We start from the raw sequence: 22,008 nt of genomic DNA on the forward strand, positions 1-22,008 counted from the left end.
TACTGTCATTTTGTAATCTTTTGTGCACAGGTGGAGATGCCTTTTTGTACTTGAATAGGTGGCAATGTTCTGTTTCTTGCAGAAGTCTTATAAATGAAAATCAAGCAAAGGAGTTGCTGGCTGTCCACRGGGTAATTCTCCCCTAGAAGTGTGCAGTCAATTCCCATTTAGGCTAATTACACTTAAGGAGCCCTTTCCTATAACTAATGAACAATAGGCATAACCTGTTCTTACATAACCATGGCCCAGCACATTAATACACTGTCGAATTGCACTACCCTGTGAAAATGCTTCCTCCACAAAATTCACTGGMGATTTTTAGTGACATTTGCTGTAATTACCACTAGCATGGTTTCTAATTCATTTAAGGTTTTTTTTTCCTACCTATACTGGGCATATAAGAGTGTTTTAAGAGATTGRATAAATAAATTTTTAATTATAAAATGATGCTATACCATAAATTATTAATAATAACCAACAATGTGTAATACATGTTTAGATATGAGTCCATTATGAAGATGAACTAATATATATATCAGTCCTAAAATAATGTCCTAATTTATTCTGTGTTTATGAATGTGTTTAAAGCAATTAAAGGTTTATAAAGGCTTTGGGTTGACAGTGGGTAAAGCATCGAGCACGCTTGGCACTTAGGAATTCTGTTGTCACCTATGGCAGAGAAGACCCTTTTTTTGTCCTTTATTGGTTGCAGCAGTTTGTGAAATCACGCCACCAGGATGGTACAGATATAGAGACCTCCAGCRAGGGAGCAGCAGGATGCACACAGTCCTCATTGGCAAAACCTCTGTTAACGATTAAAAAAAAAAAACAAAAAAAAAACCAGAAACAAACAACTCCTTTGTAATGTGTCAGGTAGATTTGAGGAATTTTGTCAGTTATTTCCCTATTAACGATAGCAGACTTCAGAAATCTCCATGGCGAGTTCCAGGCACTCCCCRGTCTCGTGGCAGGACTCGAAGAGGCTGCAATCAATGTCACAGTCGCAGTTGCAGTCGTTGTTGCCGTGGTCTTCGTCGGAGGTCTGGAAATATCTATTGGATGGACAACAGGTATCTGTCAGCCAATGTTCACAGGTATCAGGCAGCATTATAAGAAAGTCCCAAAATTGGCAGAACAAGCAGGCCAGGATAAGTGTTGCGCATTCATCTAAGAGAGAGGAAAAGCAGGGAGAGGTAAGAACAAGGGTGAGCTGGGAGAACCTGAGTTTAGGCCAGTGTGGCTACACAGAAATGAGAGGGGTAGGCTAAAAAAACATTGATGACAGCTACCTCCATAGAGACAAATGAAAAGTTTATTTTCTATTCTGTTTGCTCTGGAAAAACAGCAGCTGCATGGAAATATTTTGAATGGAAATATCTTGTGGCAGTGAAATCCAGAAGAAAAAGACCATTAAACCAAATTTTAGGTTCTCATGCACAGACAGGGAGGAGGCTGGAGAGGCTCAAGGAGCTGGGAGGGGACACAGCCAGGACAGTTGATCCCAGCTGGCCAGAGGGATATTCCAGATCATATGGTATCAATATAAACAAGGGAGAAAACCAGCAAGGGGTTTCTGCTTGAATACTGACTGGGCATCAGTTGGTGAGTGGTGAGCAACTGCAATGTGTATCCCTTGTTTTTTATATTATAATTAAATAATAATAATAATAATAATAATAATAATAATAATAATAATAATAATAATAATAATAATAATAATAATAATAATAATATTCCTTTCCTGTTCATGAGTTTTCTTCCTTTAACCCTTCTGATTCCCCCGTTCTGCAGTGGAGCAGTGAGTGAGGGTTTGTGTGGGGCTGAGTTGCTGCCTGGGATTAAACCACAACTCCAGCACAGATGACACTGGAGTTTATTTTCATTTTCACAGGAATTCTAAAATATTTAATGACTACCAAGGGCAGAGAGGGAGAGCAGGTCTGGAGAAGAGCGTTCAGAGAGGGCAGTGTGCTGGTCAAGTCTCAGCCCARGGTCCTGCCAACTCCCCACCAAATGGGACTTGTTCACAAATGTCAATTTTTCAAGGGAGTCAAAATTTTGTAAAATAGATCATGTAGGATGTGTGTCTGGAGCCAGTGAATATTCCTGAAAACTTGGTCACTGTGACTAAAACTCTGTGCTATATTTGTTTCCTCCAAAAATCAACTGATTAGCTCCTTACCCCGCAGCCTCCAGCATCTGGGGAGGCTGCTTGGGTGCAGCAAATGTGAGATTCCAACTGTGTGAATCCAGTTGGAGCACAGACCCAGACCTTTCCTTTTTTTTTTCCCCCCTTCTTGTTTTTGGAAAGGAAAAATGCCTCCAACAATATGAATGTCTTTTCATTGGTTCTTTCGGGAAAGCATATGGTTATAACCACATTTCTTGCCCTAGGATGACTAACTGTGAACTCATTCAACTGCATTGGTTCTGTTGTGGCATTTTCTATCTCACGTAACATTAAGTTCACTGCCAGGAAGTTTCCAGAATTATGCTTTTTTTTTTTTTTTTTTTTTTTTTTAAAGTTTTTTTTTTTAAAAAAAAAATTTAAAAAAATCATTCCAGATCCTTTTTTTTTTTTTTTTTAAAAAAAAAAGCAGTTAAAGCAGGTAGCAAGAATAAATAGCACATGACTGAACTTCTTTCTAAGTGGCATATCATCACCAATGTTATCAATTTTAATACTTATTTAAATATGTCAAGATCTATTTGGGTTCAGACAAGCACAACTAACTTCTAAGTCAGTTCTGTCGAATAAGAATGACTAGATTCGGTGATACTTAGGAAATCCATGCTTATATTTTTTTCTGACTAAATGAACTGAAATAATTATAAAATTGAAACATTTAATAAGGTGACACCACTGCATTTAATTGTAKGAAATTTACACTGTAGAAAATGTAATCATTTTATGCAGTAGTCCTTGGTGTAATTAAGACTATTCTTTTTAGATCTCTTATGTTTATGAAATTTCCTTCCTATACATAGATGTGAGAGACAGAATTCAAAATTATGTCTTAATTAAGGATTTGGCAATTTTTTTTCTCCCTCTCCAAAGATCCATTTTTTAATAACAGTTTTTTTCCCCCCGAATGTGTTAACCATAATGGTGCTTATGTAATCTGGAGAGAATAGATATGATTCTTAGGGCTTCATCCAGGAAAGAGWGCACACAAAAAGCACAAGATTTTAATAATAAAGTAATGTTTCAGCACAGACTCTGTGATGTGCAGTAAAGATGCTTTTAAATTCCCATCAGAGCACACACCATGAACTGTGATAATGGATGTAACACATTTCAAAAAATCTGCATGTGCGAGGCTTTTTGGTCCTGTTTTAAGTGGGGTAATGTATATAAATAATAGATATTAGCAATTAGACATCCATTCCTATGCATTCATTTATATATTTGAAAATAAATTAGCCACAAACTGCATAAAAGAAGATGCAATCTCTTGTTTTCCCCTCTGTTTTCCCTGCTGTTTGCCAAACGGCATTACTGCGTTTATCTCAGTGAGAACAATGACCTCAGCTCTCGTTCTCTACATTACTAGATTAATTAGCACAAAAGAAGAATTTATAATAATTTTTTTCTAGCATGCCTCATCCCTAAGTTTGCCTGCTCTTGTTTGGTGGCATCTGCTCACACAGATGATGCTCTGAACAACCCTGGTCCAAAGCTTGCTGGTCATCCTTGGTGAGCCCTGTGAGCTTTGGATCTGCTCTCTCTGAGCATAGGGAGCAAAATAATCACCAATTTCCTCACCTACTCCTCTGCCTTCAGAGGTTCTCCAGGCACCAGCAAACAGGATTTGGCCTCGTGTACATGGAATAAGCAGTACATTGTCAGAGTGAAGTGAGCTGAGTATGCAGTGACAACCACAAATCTGGCTTCCTTTGGTTTTCTTGGCTTCTATCCAGCCCTTAACATTATTAATTGAGCACAGATTGGTTTTTTTTTTTTTTTTTTTTTTTTTTCCTTCACGTTTAGCTTTTTTAAGGAGTATGAAATCTGTTATTTGCATCACATGGTGCACACCTGTGTGCCAGTAATGGTTGAGATAGTCCTCAAGCTCACAAATAGGGAGTGTCTGGACAAGAGGGCAAGTCCCCCARATAAAATAAATACTTCAGGTCCTTTCTTGAAATTGAGTGTATTCCAATAGATGTATCAGAGACATCMATTTCATAAAGATCAGTGGCACAATAGAGATGTTAATGATTCYTGGAGAACATGGCACTTTATTGTGTTGATCTGTATTTAGAAATGCTTAATTTAGGGATYGTTAAGTGATATGCACAATAGATCCCAGCTCCATTGGATGTAACAATTAATCCATTATTGCAAAAAGCACTCACAAGAAACTTCTAAAACACTTCACAGRGGCTTTTTTCAACATCCACTGGAATAACCAGGAATAGCATTTATCTGGTGCTGACACTGGTGCCTCTGTGCAAACACTCATTACCAAAGTACAAATGCTCTGAGGCACAATAGGCTCTGAGCTCCTCTTGTATGACTTTAATATCACTGACAATTTAAGATCATCTTCTAGAAATTCTCATCTATCACACAAATGTCTGCAGGGCAAGTTAACATTGCTTTTGGCGATGTTCTTGAACCTCCTGTTCCACATTTAATTTAGAGCTGGATATACATAGTTCTTTTGCAGTGGGCATTATTTAGAAATCAGCTGAAATGTGATCTGTTTTATAAAACATACCGTCACTGTCTCTCTGATGTACTGATGCATCATCTTCAATGTAAGTGAATTCTCTGCATTTCTCCAGGGAAGCAATGGATGATCTGCTCGCGTCTGACAATTTCTTCTCATTTTTGGTACCCTTTGATGAAGCGTCTGTGATGCTGAATTCTGCGACAGAACTCATAACAATACCTTTCATAGGCTTTTCATCTGTGTGTTTTTCATTTGTAAGCTGGTTATCTGGTGGGATTAGGAAAAAAAAAAAAAAGACTGTGATACCGAGGCAGAGATCTGAAAGAATAACATATGCAGAATTTTCAAACCTACAGTTGTTTACTTYCAAGCCCTAACCCTTCTTACCTAATGATTTCAGTCTCTTTAAAGAGGTTTATTCATAGTAAAGGTATTTGTGAACTTGCCTTCTAAGGTTTTCTCTTTAAACCCAGGGGATTTACAGGCTAAGCAATAATTCACTTGCACGGGGTGGGATCAGGTTTGGAAAGAAAACAGAACTATTGCCTCAGTTGACATCTATTTCRAGTGTGATATCCTAACTTCAATTTGTGACATAAAAAAAGGCAAAACAATTATTTCATTATTTTTCAGCTGCGGCTTTGGTTCCCTAAATTTACAAGCCAGCAGTGTGCACGTAGGTGGTACCTGGATGCAGATGTGCCAGCTCACCGTGGCTCGTAATCTCGTAGCAGAGAAAGCCAGATGGTCTCTGTTTAACATCCAGATTCCTTATTTCATAACTYCATCCCCGCTTGCGTGGTTGGCCTGGAAGTCAACTAGGAGATGGGATACTTCACATGCTGTCAGCGTGCCAGAGAGGCAGCTCAAAAACCAGAGGGAGAGCTTAATTTTAAGCCCCAACTAGGGGAAAGGTTAAGAAGAGTTCTGAGTTCAATTTATTCTTGAAGAACTTCTCAGGCACAGATAAACACGGGCTGATACAGCTTCGCTCACTCTCTGAAGTGATCAAGAGGCCAAGAAACAGAGTCATTCTCTCCATGGCGGGGATGATAAAACCTCATCAGYTCTTATCTACAGCTGATTAACTCCTGCGCCTCACATCAAGCACAGCCTCACTTCTTATCTTACTTAAATCTTGTGATATGCTTGCTCTTGAGCTGTATACAGAAAATCAATCTTTACGAACACCTCAGTTTTGCAAATGCTCCTTTCTGAGAGGAGCAGTGAGTGCTCTGAAGTGGCTTTTGCAAGGAGCCTAAAGAGACGCCCTGCATATCTCTTGTGTTTTAGGTACCTTTGACTTCTGACATATGTGAAAGAAAAGCCAAGGAAAGGATGATAGAGAGTGAGGCCTGGTAAGACTGAAGATTTTCCCCCCAGTGTCCTTGCAGCAAGAGGAGGAATTGTAGATGGAATGGACGAATTGGAGTATAAGTGAAAAACCACTGGGACCATAAGGTTTGAAGAGGAGGGACGCAAGGATTTGAGGGCTAAATTGTATCTGGAGCAAGCCCAGAGAAGGCCACCGAAGTGGGGAGGGGTCTGGAAGAYTTTCTGCACGAGCAGAGGCTGAGGGAGCTGCTCTTGGCCTGGAGGAGAAGAAAAAGGATGGTGCTGGGTGCCTTTGGAGCCAGGGTAATGGAGAAGCCAGACCTCAACTCCCAGCAGGGCAGAGGCTAAAGGATGAGAGGCCACTGCCRGAAGCTGCAGCAAAGGAAACTGGAACAGCCCAGGGAATGAATTCCTCATCATGGGAGGTGCAAAGCACCAGAGCAGACCCCAGTGAGGCTGTGGGTGTGCAAAGAGCTCAGCTGGGCACGGACCCTCAACCTGCTCTTACTGCAGGTTTGTGACAGAGGCCAAACACGGTGATCCTAGAGGTGCCTTCCAAGCCAATTTTTCTATGATCTCTATTTTTCCATTTACTTGCAGAATGAGTGAGCAATTAATTTAAGTTTCTGCTCATAGTTGGGTCTTGTGCCATTTTAGATCATTTTTACCTGGTGAAATATGTGGAAGCAGAAAAGCTGGGTAGAGGTTAGTAGAGTAAGACCTTGGGATAAGACAAGCATAAAAACTAGGCTATCATTTTCATKTAACTTTAAATCACTGCTTTTAAATTGAGTGTTGTCAGAGGTATTGCCTTGATTTTGAAGTCATAATGACAACAAAATCTACTGTGATGGAAATGTGGAATTTCTCCATCCTGGAGAGTTTACAGGTTGGCCTCAGGCAGGGAGCAAATGATGGGAGGGAAGCAGTAAGAGAGCAGTGGCACAGAGAGGAGCCTCAGAAACCTCTACCTGTCAGGTTTGGTGAGCATTATGATGAGTGAAAGGCACAGGCGAGATGGGAAGGYTGGGAGAGGCAGTGGCTGGGCTGAGTGAGATGCAGCAGTGCAAAGCACAGTGGTTCTCCCCTGAGGCTGTACCCTTGGTCTCAGGAAATCAGCATCCTGGACTGTGCATGCCTGGGTTTGCCCATCTGTGATGTTTTTTTGATGGTTTTCCTCCCAAAAGTAAGCAAATGCAGCTTTTTTTTTTTTCTCCTCTCTGACTCTAGGCCAGCTTCTTCAGTCCAAAATGTGAAAACTCGTGTGTTTTGGATGTCCTTACATGTACAGTGGTGTCAGCTATCCAGTGTTTATAAATCAATGACATTCCACAGGTTTTCCTGCACTTTCATTCCCTAGCAGAGCATCTCCAGGAAAAGTTGTGCTGATTGAAGCATCAGAGCACAGGAGGAAGCAATGTCCCACTTATGCATTGGATTTATTGGATAATAATTGATTTGTGAGTCCAAAAGACACAAACCCCACTGGTTATTCAGGTGCCAATGTCGCAAAGGGATCCTGTTTGTCCACACTGAGAGCTGCACACAGCTTTGGAGAGTTTGGATATAGATGGATCAGGCTGAAAGRCTTAGGCAGGAATAACTATCATTTTCCACTTTCGAAATCTAAACTAGATATGTTTTAATTCTCAATATATCTATTGAGATCCTCAATGCTGCAACAATACAGTGGCCCACGGAATGCATTTAAGCATTCAAGAAGCGAGACAGAAAAAAAAGTCAGACAGAAGTAATCAGTAAATGCCAGACTAACATTTACTGTATCCACCGACTTCTACTATTCATACTTTGAGTCAATTTTTATTCTTGAAGTGCTGTTGAAGAGAAATCAAAACCAGAAATAGAAAGGCATAGACATAACCTGAATTTTTCAATACAGTACCATCAAACAAAAGGGTAACAAAAGCTGTCAGTCAAGGACTCTTCTGTTTGTTAAAGCATACTACATCTTGGAAAATACAGTACATTTTAGTGTCAGACTCTTAGTTTGAAAAGCTCCCTTTCAGTAATGTTATACTTGTCTTGTACAGCTAGATCAAGTCTTGATGCAATCACTGTAACAAGCAACTTGCTATGACAAGCGAGATCCTTGCTTCCAGAAAACACTGCGGGAGAGGCTAAAGCAGTGTACAATTATAGGTCTCCATTTCATTTTTATGCAATTACCTTCAGTTCAGCTGTGGGTCCATCTACATTATGTCTTTTATCAATTTAATGTTTGCACAAAGTGTCTGAAGAAATAAAGATTGTGCTAGACCAGCAGGAAAAAAAAGGTGGTTAGCACTTTTTTTTTTCTAGTATAGTTTGTTGCTGGATGGAGCAGTAGTAGGTTGAGAGTTCAGAACAAAAAGATGGAGCCAAATAGGCTTTAAAAATATGTTACATACCACTTATACTACTTATGATACTGTTAAATGAGAATATAAAAAAATTTAAATTACAATTGGAGACGGGAAGAGGGTCAAACTTTGCGACTCCCTCTTAAGAGCCTGTGTTCAGCTTCAGATGTCCATACACGCCTGTGTTTTTAACACGTAGAAATCAACCACTGAAGTGAACTTAAAGGGAAAAATAAGTGTATCATGATGAAGAAATCTCAGATTATTCAGTGTTAGACTGTTAGGCAGAGGCTGCTAAAGGTACACCCCCACAATGTGCCATTTTTAAATAGTATGAAGTAGCAACTTTCTTCCTCACACGGGGAAGCTGGGACTCGCCTTGGCTGTTGCAGTGGAAGGCTGGGATCGTTCACCCATGTTTGTGCTGAAGGCAGTCTCAATACCCACATGGAATTTCTTTCTTCTTTTTCTTTTTGGAGCTGGGCGATTCATATGGCTGACTACAGTGTCTAAATTCATGAAAGTACAAAGTAAATCACTCACTTTCCACTGCTGCYAGCCCCAGATCCTGCTGGTTAACAGGAAGGAGCAGTGATACCAAGACTGGAATTTGCAGCACATCCCCTGACCTTTATTTCTCTTCATTGGCTTTAGGCACAAACCRGAGCCTTGCAGTCCTGGAGAACAGGAGTCTGCAGCTTCCCTGCATGCTTCTGAAATTAGATTTTATATAGAGGCATACAGGGTSTCTAAGCCTATTTTTGATAAGGGACAGAGGATTTAAGAGGTGCTCAGTTCTGCTGGACAGRGACTGCAGCAACTCAGGAAATCCAGAGCAGCTCTTGGAGTGACTGGTTTGGGGGAGATGTCACTGAAAGAGAATTGATGTCTCACCCTCCTAGGGCTCGTCCACATTTTACAAGCAAAGATGAGCAAGCCTGTGGCTCAACTGGACACTGGCATTTGTTCCCAATCCRTCCTGACAGTGGCCCTTGGCCTCACGCCCCTGCGGCAAGGAGTCCCAAGGGTTAAAGCCAAACTGTGTGGAAAACTGCAGCAGTTTAGGACCTGTAACTTTTTAATTTGCCCCCGAGGGCTCTTGGTGTATCAGGGCAGTGCAGGCACTAAAGGAGAGCCTGGCTGCTCTCCCCACCATTCGCTGTCCCTGCCTGTCTGTTCAATGTGTCACATGCTTGTCACTGAAAGAGCTGTGTGCCACGAGATGACACGGGCAGAGCCACATCAGACCTGAAGGATGAAAACTTGTGCGTGTAAAGGCTTGGTCTGAGCTCATTTGATTTGAAAACGCTGACACTGACACAATGAAACCCAAACCTTGGGGTTTGGTGGCAATGCTTTGAAAAGGAAAARGTAAAAAGAGAAACAAAACACTTTTTCTTGCTAGTCTAAAGGATGTAATTGTCTGCCAGGGAGGGATGTCTCTGCACAGTGTGACATTGCACAGGGCCAGCAGCTTACCTGGATGGTCCTCAGTGCTCGGCGTCCCCCCAGGGAGGGCCAGTAGAGGCAGGGAGCTGGTGCGACGGTCTTGGTGGAGAAAAAAAAAAACCAAAATTGAAGAGGGATAAATATCAAACAAATGTGGTTTGGCACAGCTAYCACCATGAGCCACTTAGTGGCAGCCATTGACTTAGCAGTTGTTGCTCTGAGGTCACACAGAAACAAGAGCATTCCTTCAGAGGGAGGTTACATGGGATGGTGTGCTGTTTGTATTACCCTCTCCATCATTGCAGGAAAGGAAGCCAAATGTAAAACAAATAGCTAAGAGAGAAAGTTTCACATGAGAAGAGGTGGAGAGGATCACCAGCAAACACAGCAATTCAGGTGGGTACAGGAAATATGAGAGCTGGGAGGTCTGCGATGAAATGTGGGGCACCATCCATGCCCARACACCCCAGAAACCTTAAATGAGGTTCCCAAATCATCAACAAAGGATGAGAGAGGAAATTTAAGCCTGAGCTCCAGCCTCCATGGCCTGGCAGTCTTGATGGACGAGATGCCCAAGGTTCCTGTGGTGGCAAGCCTGGAGCCGTGCCGAGCTCCTCCACCTCAGCTGCTCTCACCAGGCCGTTCGTGCCAAAGGCTTGGAGGCTCAAATCTTCTTTCCTTGTCTCTCCAGGAGTTGGGGAGGCAGAGCAGGAGGGGCTGTCCCGGCAGATGGAGCAGATTCCCTGGGAGCTGAGCACAGGAGAGCCCGGAGGGAGCCGCGGCCCCTCGGAGGGAACTGCTCCAGACCCATCCATCACCGGGGCTCGGAGCTCCGTGCCCGCTGCGTTTTGCTGAGCTCAGGATCAGGATGCAGGGGATTTGGAGACTGTTTATTTTTGTCGTATGGAAACAGGAAATAGTACACAAGGCTATAAATATATCTCGGGCTTGGATGACAGCATGGACCCGCGCAAGTGCTTCGCTGCTGATTTACGATGATGGACTGGTAATTCACAGGAGCTTTGGGTTTRCTTTATTTTGCTGTTGCAGTAACAAAGCTAATGGTGCAGTCCCGGGAGGGGCTATTTTATCAATAGTGAATTTTTGACCTCATTGCATACGTTTAAACTTCATGAATTAGTGACCTAGCTAACTGTAAAGCCTTCTATAGGCTTATTATAAATCTATCACAGGACTGGCAAAAACTTTTGGCCCAGATCCTAAGCTCTGACAGGCATGTGTTGATGGACTGCATAGCAAGCACTTCCACTAATATTTCTCACTAATTATACCATATATTAAGAAAAAATGAATGAAGCCAATGTTTATATGCCGCTTTAACTGCTTTTCATATAAGAAAGCAACACAATCCCTAATAAATTTTCACCTTCAACATTTCTATTCATTATAATTTTTACCATGATGAATGAAGTTAGAACTGGAGAGGGAGGGGGTTCATCTTGAAATCTGTTCAGTGAATGACTGAATTTACTTCCCTTCCCCAACTTGTGTCGAGGAAGGAGGGAACAGATGGACACAGGAAGAAGAGGGAGGCGAGTGCGGAACGAAGGAGATGGGTGAGGAACAGATGGAGTCAGGAGAAAGTGAAGAGGAGAGTCAGCAAGGATGGTAGAAAAGTTTTCCACTTGACCTTGAGTTGAAATGAAGATCTGCATGCAKCATGGGGCAGCTAGATTTTTGGGATGAATCCTTTATTTCTCTGTGGCACTGAGACTGCAAAGTCCTGTGGGTCATCTCAGCACCCCGGTCCACCCCAGGGGATCTGCAAAGCTTGGATTTTTTCTAGGGGTCACCTGCTGCAGAGGGGCACCTGCACTGTGTTTAAATCCCATAATGGTAATGGCAGGGAAAACTGTGATCAAACACAAGACCAAAAATTCTTTGGGATGCCATAATTCTCCCAGGCATCCCAGCCAAGTTAGGAACTGGAGCTTATGATTTTGAAGAGGTGTACTACACCCAGTTTGTTAGGATCCAATGGCCAAAATACTCAGAGTAATTTATGATTTTACCTGCTTAAAGCAAGACATTCRAGATGGCCTGATTTTCAGAAAATGCTGAGCATCTGCGTTTTGAGGTGTATTGAATTATATATCCCAAATCACCAGTAAGTCCTGGAAAATCTTGATTGTATTCTTAATTCTGTTAAATTGCCTGCATATACTCCACTGGTTCTGGCTTTGCTGGCTGAAGAATGGAAGAGGTGAAAGCTAAATATTGGCCATGTGTGTCATTCCCTTTGAAGAAAATGGGAGCCATGTGCACTCACCTAACAGCAATGTTTGGCCCCAACCATGATTTCACAGCTGGGCCCTAACTTCAGGAATGCAAAAGCACTAAATGACTCAATTGGAGTAATCTGATCAATGCTGTATTTTCACTGTGGATTTAAATTGCACACACAGCAAGAGCAGAGTTGGTTTCCTTCTCTCTCAAAATCACTTTTCTCCGCAGATTTGATAGCATAAATATGAAGTATTGCTCTCATCACAGAAAWAAGTGAAATGGCAGAAAACGTATGTCAAGTAAAATGCACAATATTACGTCCTTTTTACTTTTTGGAAGCTGTTTAAGAAAACGGCTTCATTAATTTTGACTGAATAAAAGGTTCCTTTAAGGGATTTCAATAGGTGACATGAAAAATGTTAATACGAATGATCAAGACAATGGAGGTTAAAACTGTTTTGAAAATATGTTTCTTTTATAGATCTCGGCTGTTGGAAGAGTTACAGAATAAATATACGGTAGTGCTGACATTCAGTGCTGTTTCATCTTAGCAGAAGAGTTTTTAATAAAGAAAATTCTTTTCAAGGAATGCTTTCTGCAGCCAGTCTTCAAAAAGAGGTTTTCCCCCCTCCCAGTTTAATAAAATTAAAGTAATTTATGTCATATTGATATGTCGATATGTTTTTCAATAAACTTTTTCACAGTTTTTTTTAAAATTCTCTTCACTTTAAAAATTATAATTATATGTCTTCCTCCCACTTTGAAAATGGCACAAGGTGCTCATTTGCAGAGCTCTACTGTTCAAATCTTCACTGAGAATAGAAATGTCATGACTCAGTTAACAATGCTTTATTATTCACATTGATCTTTTTTTATAGTGTTCTTTATCTCAAAAACATTGTAAATCAGATATCTTCCTCCCACTCTTTTGTTCATTTGCAAATTTTTATTATTCTAGTTTAAAAAAGCAATGGAGTGTCAAGAGTCAGTGTATATTGTTTATGTTCTTTTTTGCTTTAAAATTACTTTTAACTATAAAAAGTAAGATGTATAGCAGAGGGGGAAGAAAAGGCTGGATTTAAGGATGCTTAAAAAAGAATTGAAGGGATCAGTGTGAATTTTATGCTGTTCTCTTACACCTTGGAGTTGTAACAACTTTGCAAGAGGGGGAACCAAACCAAAGGTTTTTTATGTGCTAATTCCAAAGTCCCTGTTGCATCAGACATCATCATCCACGTTAAAGGCTGGACAAAATTCATGCCCTAAATGACCACAGCAGCAAAATCCACAGTGTGCTCCCTGGGTGGTTTGCAGGGCCTGCCCAGACCCCTCCTGCCTGGTGCTCCCTGAGCTTGGTGTGAGTTCCTTGGGACCCCTGGGCTGATGAGCAGTGAGATAAATCACTGAATTTTCACAGGAACCTCCCAGCTGTGCTGTCAGGTATTAACTGCAGCACAAACACAACCTCAGCTGATCAACCCCTGAAACCTGTGGGGCTGGATGTGGGATACAGCTGTGCATCCTTCAGGAGAGCTTTATCAGAGTTCCCAGGACATGTTTGTAGATCAGATATACAAAATTCTCCTTCAGCCACTGTTTTCTTTCCCTGTCACGTTTTTCTTTAGGTCTGTATTTCTGTCCTGGCTGTCRTGACTGTATGAAATGGCTTCCATGAAATAAATCCATTACAGGAATTGGGGGCAGTCCAGGGAGCAGCAGGATCTCGTGGTATTTCACATGCTTCTTGYTGTTAGGTCATTTTTTTTAATCTTTTGCCTGTTTTGAATTTTACGATCAGAGCATCCTGGCACCCTGTTGTTATTCCAGCAGGTCTTGAAAGAGATCATCCTCTCTGGGAGTCATTGAGATGGASTGGCTACACCTGAAATTGTATTTAAGCCCCAGACTGGATTTTTTTTTTTTTCTCTAACGGAATTACAGCGTGGTTTGGGTTGGAAGGGACGGAAAGACCATCTAGTTCCAGCCATCCACCATGGGCAGGGTCATTTTCCACTAGACCAGGTTGCTCCAATCTGCCTTGAACTTGGCCTTGAGGACTCCAAGGAGGGGATGGCCCTATTACATGAAACAACCCTGATAAGTGTTGTCAAGGAAGTTAAAGTCTGCTTTCCAGATTCTTTTGTTTCTTTCTTTCTGTTTCAAGACTGCACTCTGCTGACATTTGCTCAAAAGGATAAAATGAACAAACTGAACCCAAACTGAAAACACACAGCCCTGTCCTTCCTCCTCCGAGAGGAGGGCTTACAATGTTTGGTTTTATTAATGTCATTAGGTCACCCCAGCCACCATACAGCTGTGCCAGTGCCTGTACTCTTCCCAGGACTGGGATTTGGGATGCACAGAACCACACAGTGCTCTTGAGGTCACCCTCTGATGGGGCTGCCTGTGCACCCCACAATGGGGGCTGGGGCAGGTCCATCCCAGGGCTCATGGGCAGCTGCTTGTTGTTTTGCAGGGTTAACTCAAATCTCTCAAATTCTCTTTATTCCTCACTGTCACAGCGTGAAACTGGAGGTTTTGATGTATTGTCTTATCTGAATTTTGTTGTTTTCAAAGWAAGGAAAAGCCAAACATTTATTGTTATTGTTGCCTCGATGTCACTGCTGCATTAATTCACTCTTCCTTCCTTCCTCTCATGGTTAATTACTCACCTCACAATGAGGTTAAGATTCTTTGCCAATATGATCGAGTTTCAGAAACAAAATCCTAACCAGAGCAGGGTAGCCAGAGGTGGACAGGGCTTTATTTAATGTGTTGGCACAATAACTAAAGGTAGCTCTCACCCATGGACATCCTTGTGTAATTTTTCATTCTATAGTTGGGGAAATTTATGGGTAATGTAAACCAGAAAATGCTAAGTTTATTACAAAAGATTTTTTTTCCGTGTAAAACTCTGTGTCATTAAATTTGGAAAGYACTTAAAATTCTCAGTTTTATTTTTGGTGAGCACTATGTATTGAAAAGTGAAAATATCAGAGGGATCTCTAGGCAGAATCTGTGAACTTTCCAATGAAAAGACAGCACAGTGTCTTCCTTTCATGGCCCGAGGTCCTTGACAACAGTGCCACTTTCTGACACCAAAGTTGTGAGCCAGGAGTTTATTCCCAAAGCAGGCATTACACACAGCTATGGTCACGAAGATATCCTCACACAGCATTAATGCCAGAGCAGCTCCGAGACTGCCAGTAGTGGGGGAAAACAYCAACAAAACCACACAGATATTCTGAAAATGCCTCCAAACATTTTAAAGGCTGTGAAATGGAGCTGCAAWTYAGAGAAGATGCAGCATTTCTCACAGAAACTCCTTAGAGCTCTACTGGTGGTAAATTGGCACATGATAATATATGACTACAACAGCCTGTGTCTTCTAATAAGGTATAAAAGCTTTTCTTTGGTTTGARCCCAGTGGTGAGTGCCAATCTGTGAGAGTCTTATTTCTTCCATGAGACTCTCCTATCAAACACTTCCATTTGTTCCTCTCCTGCCTGTGTGCCGTGCTGGAGCACAACCGGGAGCTGGACTTGCATGCTGTAAYAAACATTATTAATCTTATTGCCATCTGAGCACCTCCCCAGGTGTTGCAGAACAGCCTGTGCTGGACCATGCTGGAAAACCATTTATTTATCTTCRCAAGGCCTTGATCTTGCATCACCAGATGTCAATGAAAGGAGTTTCAGGGAGCTCAGATCAGGCACCAAACCAGCCTCCAGACTGGTGGCCTTCTCTGGGTTTCTTTTGCTCTTTTCCTCAGGAAAAGCCACAGACAAAGCAATTAGCAATATCTGAAGCAGAAGATGTATCATGCCGTGCATCTTTTCAGAAATCCTTTTCTTTTTCCCCCCTGTACTGAAGATGCAGAACATCTATTCTGGGGGCAGACAGATGACATCCACTGTTACTTATGTATGTAATAAGTACTCTTAAAACAGTGTAGTCTTGCTCTGGCAAAGGCAAACACGGTAAGKGTTCTGCTCACAGCATTAAACACACTTCTCTCTCTGTGCAGTGGAAGAATGTGTTTAAACTCGCAGTCTATCACTATTCCTGGATAGTGTAGGAGAGTCAGGAACACTCAAGATGTCTTTTCCTGTGTATATTAACTTGTTCTGAAGAAAATAGTATTCTTAGAAAACACGAATCTTATGGCAGAAGAAAGTTTCCTTCGTGGTTGTGCTACAAAGGTTTCYGAACAGCTGCTTGTTCCTTTGGGTGCATGAAAAATGAGGTTCAGCCTGCTCAGAAGTGCAAACACGTAATTCCTTCTCGCCGTGGCACCTTCGCTGCGGTCATTTCCACCTGGCTTGGTGATGCTGGCAAATGCAGCAGTAGCACAAYGTCTTCATTGTGTGAGATTTCGGAGGAGAGCTGTAGAGCTCCACAGCCCTGGGGAAATGCCACTCTCCCCAAAGCTGTGTGTTTGTCCTGCTTCACCAGGAGCTGCATTCACAAGGAGTTTCATTAATCTGACATGGGCAGTGAACGCCAGAGTTTGTGGCGCTGCTGAATGGCAGCACAGCTCCCACCTGTCTGTGCACCATGCACAAGGATTGAAGTGTTTTTGGGCAGCCACAGGGGCAGGTGAGAGCCCAACCCTCTCCTCAACACTCCCTGGCACCAAAACCATCCCTGAAGTTTTGCACAACCCCTTCCAAGCGAGGAGGTCACAGCCCAGGCCCTGAGGGGAAGAAGTGAGTGTCAAAGARATGGAAGAGGTGTCACTGTTTTAACACAGATTAGGCAAAATCTACCCTCCATTAATCCTTGCGAGCAGGACCACTGGTTTGTTCTTTTTCCAATCTGCTCTGTATTCAAAGCAAGTGCGTTTTTTTTTCCCTGTCACTATACCGCTATTGTTAACAACTATAAATGTATTAAAAACACAGGGGCATTTTAGTATGTGTATTGTGCATAAGAAATATTGTTACATGACAAGCTCCAATTGGCAAGTGAAAAGAGGTTTTATTGAAGGAAATAGCAGCAGCAAACAGTGAACTATGCAGAATAATGGTAATTGTTCCTTTAACATCGGCAGCACGCGTTCACTTAATATGACTGCTCCTCTGTCTCTGCCTCATCCAGACCCAGAGGACCTGTTAGACAAGCAGGCAGCCACCTCTCTCTGGGATCAAGCTGTCAATGCAAACTTGCTTCCTTTCTGTTTCTTGGAGCTAAGCTATACCCCCAGAGCTCCCGAAGCTTTTCCTGAGTGAAAGCTTTAAAAAAGCTCCATTCTAAATTGCATCACGCGAGCTGTTCTCTTCAGACTGACAGAACAAAAGCGGGTGGGAGGGGGGAAATGCCAAAAGTACCATCTGAATGACTCGAGTTGCACAGGATGATTTAGCTCCTCACGCTTTATCAGAGCACGTTCACATCTTGACCTTGCCTACAAAAACCTTATCAGCATCCTCTGAGCAGCACAGAGTGTTTGCAGTTGGGATCATGGAATGGTTTGGGTTGGAGGGCACCTTTAGGATCCTCCTGTTCCACACCCTCTGCCATCCAGGGACAGCTCCCACCAGAGCAGGTTACTCAGGGCTCCATCCAGCGTGGCCTTGAACATTTCCAGGGATGGGGCATCCACAACTCCTCTGGGTAAGCAGTGCCAGTGTCTCACTGTCTGCACAGCAAGGATTTTCTTTCCAATCTCTAGTCTAAACCTGCTCTGTTGCAGATTTATGCCATTCTCCCTTGTCTATCACCACATGCCTCTGTCAAAATCCCCTTTCCAGATCTCTTGTAGTCTCTATCCTTCAGGTACTGAAGTCATTGGTTTTTGATTACAACAACAGGATCTCGGGTGCCCCATGAAGAAAGGTCCTAAAGGGGCCATGGTGCTTTCTAAAATTTTTGTATGCTGTGGTTTCTAACACAGCCAGACCATCATTACTGGACGAGCTCAGCCTGTGGGTGCTGCCCAGCCTGGTGTAATCATCCTTTAATCAGCAACACCCCATTTAGTGGTCATGGTGAGGACTGCTGAGGGCCACTGCCAAAATTTGAAAGGTCTCTGGGGTTGGCTCCAGCTGGGACTCTCCAAATGCCATCTTCAGAAGTAATTGGAGCAGATAAGCATTACCCACTTCTGCAGTGGCTGGRTAGAAAGCAGATAAATTGGCACATCTCCCCATTCTAAGGGCTTTCAAATGGCATTAATTGATGTGAGAACCTCATTTTTCAGTTAGRAAAACATCCTCAGCTGGGAGGAGACAGGGCTGTGGGCCTTGCTTCTCCTTCAGCAGATAAACAGAGGAAAGAGGGCAGACAACATTGTGGCAGCTCTCCAGGTAAGGTGGAGAATTGGTAACCTTTGAAAGGAGGCAGTTTGAGCATTGCCTGATACCAAAGCAATCTGCTGAGATCCTGCAGATGGGAGCAAGCAGCTTTTGTGCGGCTCCTAGGCTGCCCCTTTTGGGGATTTTACTCCATTTCCATAAGAAAATGGGGCTGAGATTAGGAGCTTGTTCTCATACTCTGAAGCTCCTAGGCTGAGCCCCCTGCACAGCACTTTTGTGCTGCTTTGAGTAAACCTTAAAATGTTTCTTTAGCATCAAAAATACAAAAAAAAATGTCATTTTAAATATGGGCTGAAACAGTTGAAAAGTATTAAGGATAAAGTGTTGCTTACATTCTGCAATGGAATTATACTTAGGGAGCTAATTTTTTTTGCATGGAAGGTGCCACTTCAGCAGTTGAAGTGATGTAATGCCATGCCCCGTGTGCTGTAGGGAGAAGGAGCTGAGAAGGTGAAGGGTTTAYCTGAGTTTCTAGGGGACTGCCAGTTTGAGAAAATAAGAATGGGAAAAGAAAGTTTCATTAAGCAGGAAGAGCTCYTCAGCTGGTGCTGTGCCCTTTTTATCCCACATGGGTGTTTTGTGAACACCTCAAAACTGTGATGTATGTACCCAAGTATGTTAGAAATACCTCTTAATAGAGGCTGGGAGATGCCCTTTCCCTGTAAGGATTTAATGTCCTGTGACTCTCACTGAGATGATCTTGGAGGTGTTTTCCMRCCTAARTGATTCCATAATTCTGTGTTTTCCCAGGGGACACAGCAATTTTCCTACAGTCGACACAACTTCTGTTACCAAGGAGAGCAGAGACTGTTTGAGGACCCTGATTCACTGATGCAGCATCAAACCCCGAGCACCTGAGTGAGTAAAGTTTCTCTTTTTCAGCCTTTTTATTTGTAGCTCACATCTGAGTTGTCTTCAAGTGCCTGACCACTGAAATGAGTCTGCTTTTATTCATGAGGCGCCWTCCTAATGCCCTCTAGAGGTGATGGAAATGTTTGGATGCAGGGCAAACCACATTAAATATTGTATCTTACTCCAAAATGAGTATCTTAGTTATGCAAARACTTCATTAAAATGATCACAACWGAGGCAACCACAGKTAATGAACTGGATTCTTCATCACAWCCCTGCTCCTACCAATGGCACAGGTGAAGATGCTGGACTTTTTGAAATTATTAAATATAGTCTAATTTTGTGAACCATGGGATTAGGATATGTTGAAAGCTCTTTATTCCTCTATTTCAGCATATCAATGCTTCATTTTCAGGTATATATAGCTTTTCACTGCGCCACCACTGTGGCATCTGAGAATCTCAAAATCACTAACAATGGCAAAAAATGAAAACTTGATGGTGTCTGTAGCACTGTGCCTTTCTTCCCAGCTTAGAGGGGAAGATGAAGGTCCTACCTAAATGACTGAATACTTGGGTGGCACTGTGATCCCAATGCATGTGGGATTTTTTGCCGCACAGGGGTCAGTAAAACAATGTTTTGTAGTTTTTTTGGTAAAACTTGATCTGAATGCAAATTGTGGAAAATACTAGCCTACCTTGTAAATCTCTGAAGTTGTGCTTTTAATAGTGCTAACCAGTAGCTGGCTTTGATATAAAATGAGGAAAATATTATCTAGACATAAAAGGCAGGGTGCCATGGTCCTATTCCCAGACTTTCAGCAGGAGAGCAGTGAAGCTTCTCGTGTCTTGGGGACAAGTGTTCTTGTAGGTAAAGCTTTGCCATGAGCAGGATGAGGAGTCCCTGGGGAGCTGAGGGTCTGGGAGGGGATTAATTTTCTTGTGCCACTGTGCAGCCCACACTGCCCTCTGCTCCCACGCTGTTTGATTCACATCCTGGGTTTGCTCTGGTTCGTACAYTGCTGGCTGCAGCCTTTTGGGGTGGACTGAGGGATTTGCTTATCCCCATCTGCACTCAGGTCCAGAAAATGTACTTGGAAGTCTGTAGATAACAGATCCCTTTTATTCTCCAAGAATGTGTAAGACAAGCTTTAGGCTGTCTTCGAGCTTGCTAAAAAGGGAACAGAAATTCGTGTCTTTTCCCATGTGTTTATTTCAAGCCGTGATTCTTCTGGGAAGGGTGGTTTGTTTGTCTTTCCATGACAAATGACAATGGTTTAAGCTGCATCTYTGCCAACCTCTTTCTAAGTGGTTTCCAGTAGTTTACTTACAGGGATTATTTCATCTGCCACAGAACATGAGGCTGCTCTGAGGTAGTGTCTAACTTGCACAGAACAAGGCCRTGGAAAGTTAGCTTAAGGCAGGAAATTTAAGGTTCAGTAGACAGTAGGATCACAAGAGCGTAGAGTGATGGTTTGCAAGGGTGTTGCACTTGGAGAAAAAAAAAAAAATTGATTTTTTTTTTTCTCACCTGATGGCATTAGGAAGACAAGGAAAGGCTCRGGACATTGAATATGTTGACTGTTTAAATTCTGTCCCTCAGTGAGTGCTTGTGCTGTTTAACCCCCCCCATAAAGTGGGAATACAGAGTACCTAGGCATTTATGATTTGGTGCTGAAGTCATTGCTGTAAGTTAATATGGGCTTTGTAAATGTCATTGTCAATGGCTTGTGGTTGCCCTGCTGAGCTTCAGAAAGAATTCTGAAAATTCTGTGCAGCAAACTTCTCCAGCTCTCACAGTTTATGGTCACTGGTTATCTACAGCAGGAGGGTCAGACTTCAGAGACTGCAGCTTCTTTCCAGCCTGCAGGTTTCCTCCCCCTTCAAGTCTGTTTTTCACTCTTGCCAGTACCCTGCCTTCTGTTTAAAAGCATTAGTAATACCAAATAAAGCTAAAGAAGCTTGTTATAACAACTAAGTTGYTTCCTTTTTAATCAGAGCACATGCTTATGCCAGGTTTGGCATGAAGAATCTGTGTAAGTGTTTGGTTCAGGGCACAGTAAGCTGATCATTTGTCAGAAGTAGTGCATTACATATCGTTTTGCTTTTAAGGGTAAAATTTACTGGGAGGTTGGTTGGTACAAGYATTGCTAATATAATTTTTGCTTGGTTGGAGGTGGTTAAAACATAAAGAATGGGAAATAATTCTATTGCCATGTGTGCTGAATTGTGGTTTGGTAGCAGCAGTTGTCTGCAGCTAAGTGGCCATCAAAACCTTTCTTGGGGTGGCAATAAATTACAAAAAAAAATCTTCTGAAAATATCAGTTTTCAAAGAGCAAAAGATGCAGCAATTATTGTGACACAGGTTTGCAGTCTGTTTCTGATTATCTTTTTGGCTGGAGAGCTGGGGCTTCTAATTGTAAGGTTAAGGAATCCTTTTTATCTATCTCTTGCCTCCTAATCCTATGCTAGACAGTATTGATTTCTGTGCCTTTTGTCTTCTGGGGAAGGAGACAATCTCTGGCTCATGCGAACATCTTGTTAGAGTCTGCTGAGGATTAGGGGGTGTGACAGTTTTCTTGCTGAGCCTTTTTATTGGGGATTTTTATGCCTGCTTTTCTGGGAGGTCTTTGAAATGTCTTTTATGTAGCAATCATTTCACTCTTTCTTTGTTGTCTCAAATGTTGAGGCTGTATTCTTCTCATCTGTTCCTGTTTATATTCCATACTAGCTGGTCATAACAGTTTAGTTTGAAACTATCATCACATC

At 42.2% G+C, this 22,008-nt stretch overlaps 1 protein-coding gene across 1 annotated transcript in view; it reads right to left on the reverse strand.

Moving 5' to 3' along the window:
- Window positions 1-883: 883 nt before the first annotated feature.
- The window catches only part of MDFIC2 (MyoD family inhibitor domain containing 2), a 41,651-nt gene continuing 20,526 nt past the window's right edge, over window positions 884-22,008 (reverse strand). Inside the window, exons 2-4 of the mRNA XM_057366344.1 lie at window positions 9,854-9,922; window positions 4,725-4,946; window positions 884-1,167 (exon numbers count right to left, since the gene is read on the reverse strand). Of these exons, the coding sequence (XP_057222327.1) occupies window positions 908-1,167; window positions 4,725-4,946; window positions 9,854-9,922 (551 nt within the window). The 3' untranslated portion in view covers window positions 884-907. The remainder of the gene's footprint in view (window positions 1,168-4,724; window positions 4,947-9,853; window positions 9,923-22,008) is intronic.

This window comes from Malurus melanocephalus, unplaced genomic scaffold, assembly GCF_030028575.1.
Source record: "Malurus melanocephalus ecotype Western Australia unplaced genomic scaffold, MMel_1.1 scaffold_64, whole genome shotgun sequence".
In the NCBI taxonomy this organism is placed as follows: domain Eukaryota; kingdom Metazoa; phylum Chordata; class Aves; order Passeriformes; family Maluridae; genus Malurus; species Malurus melanocephalus.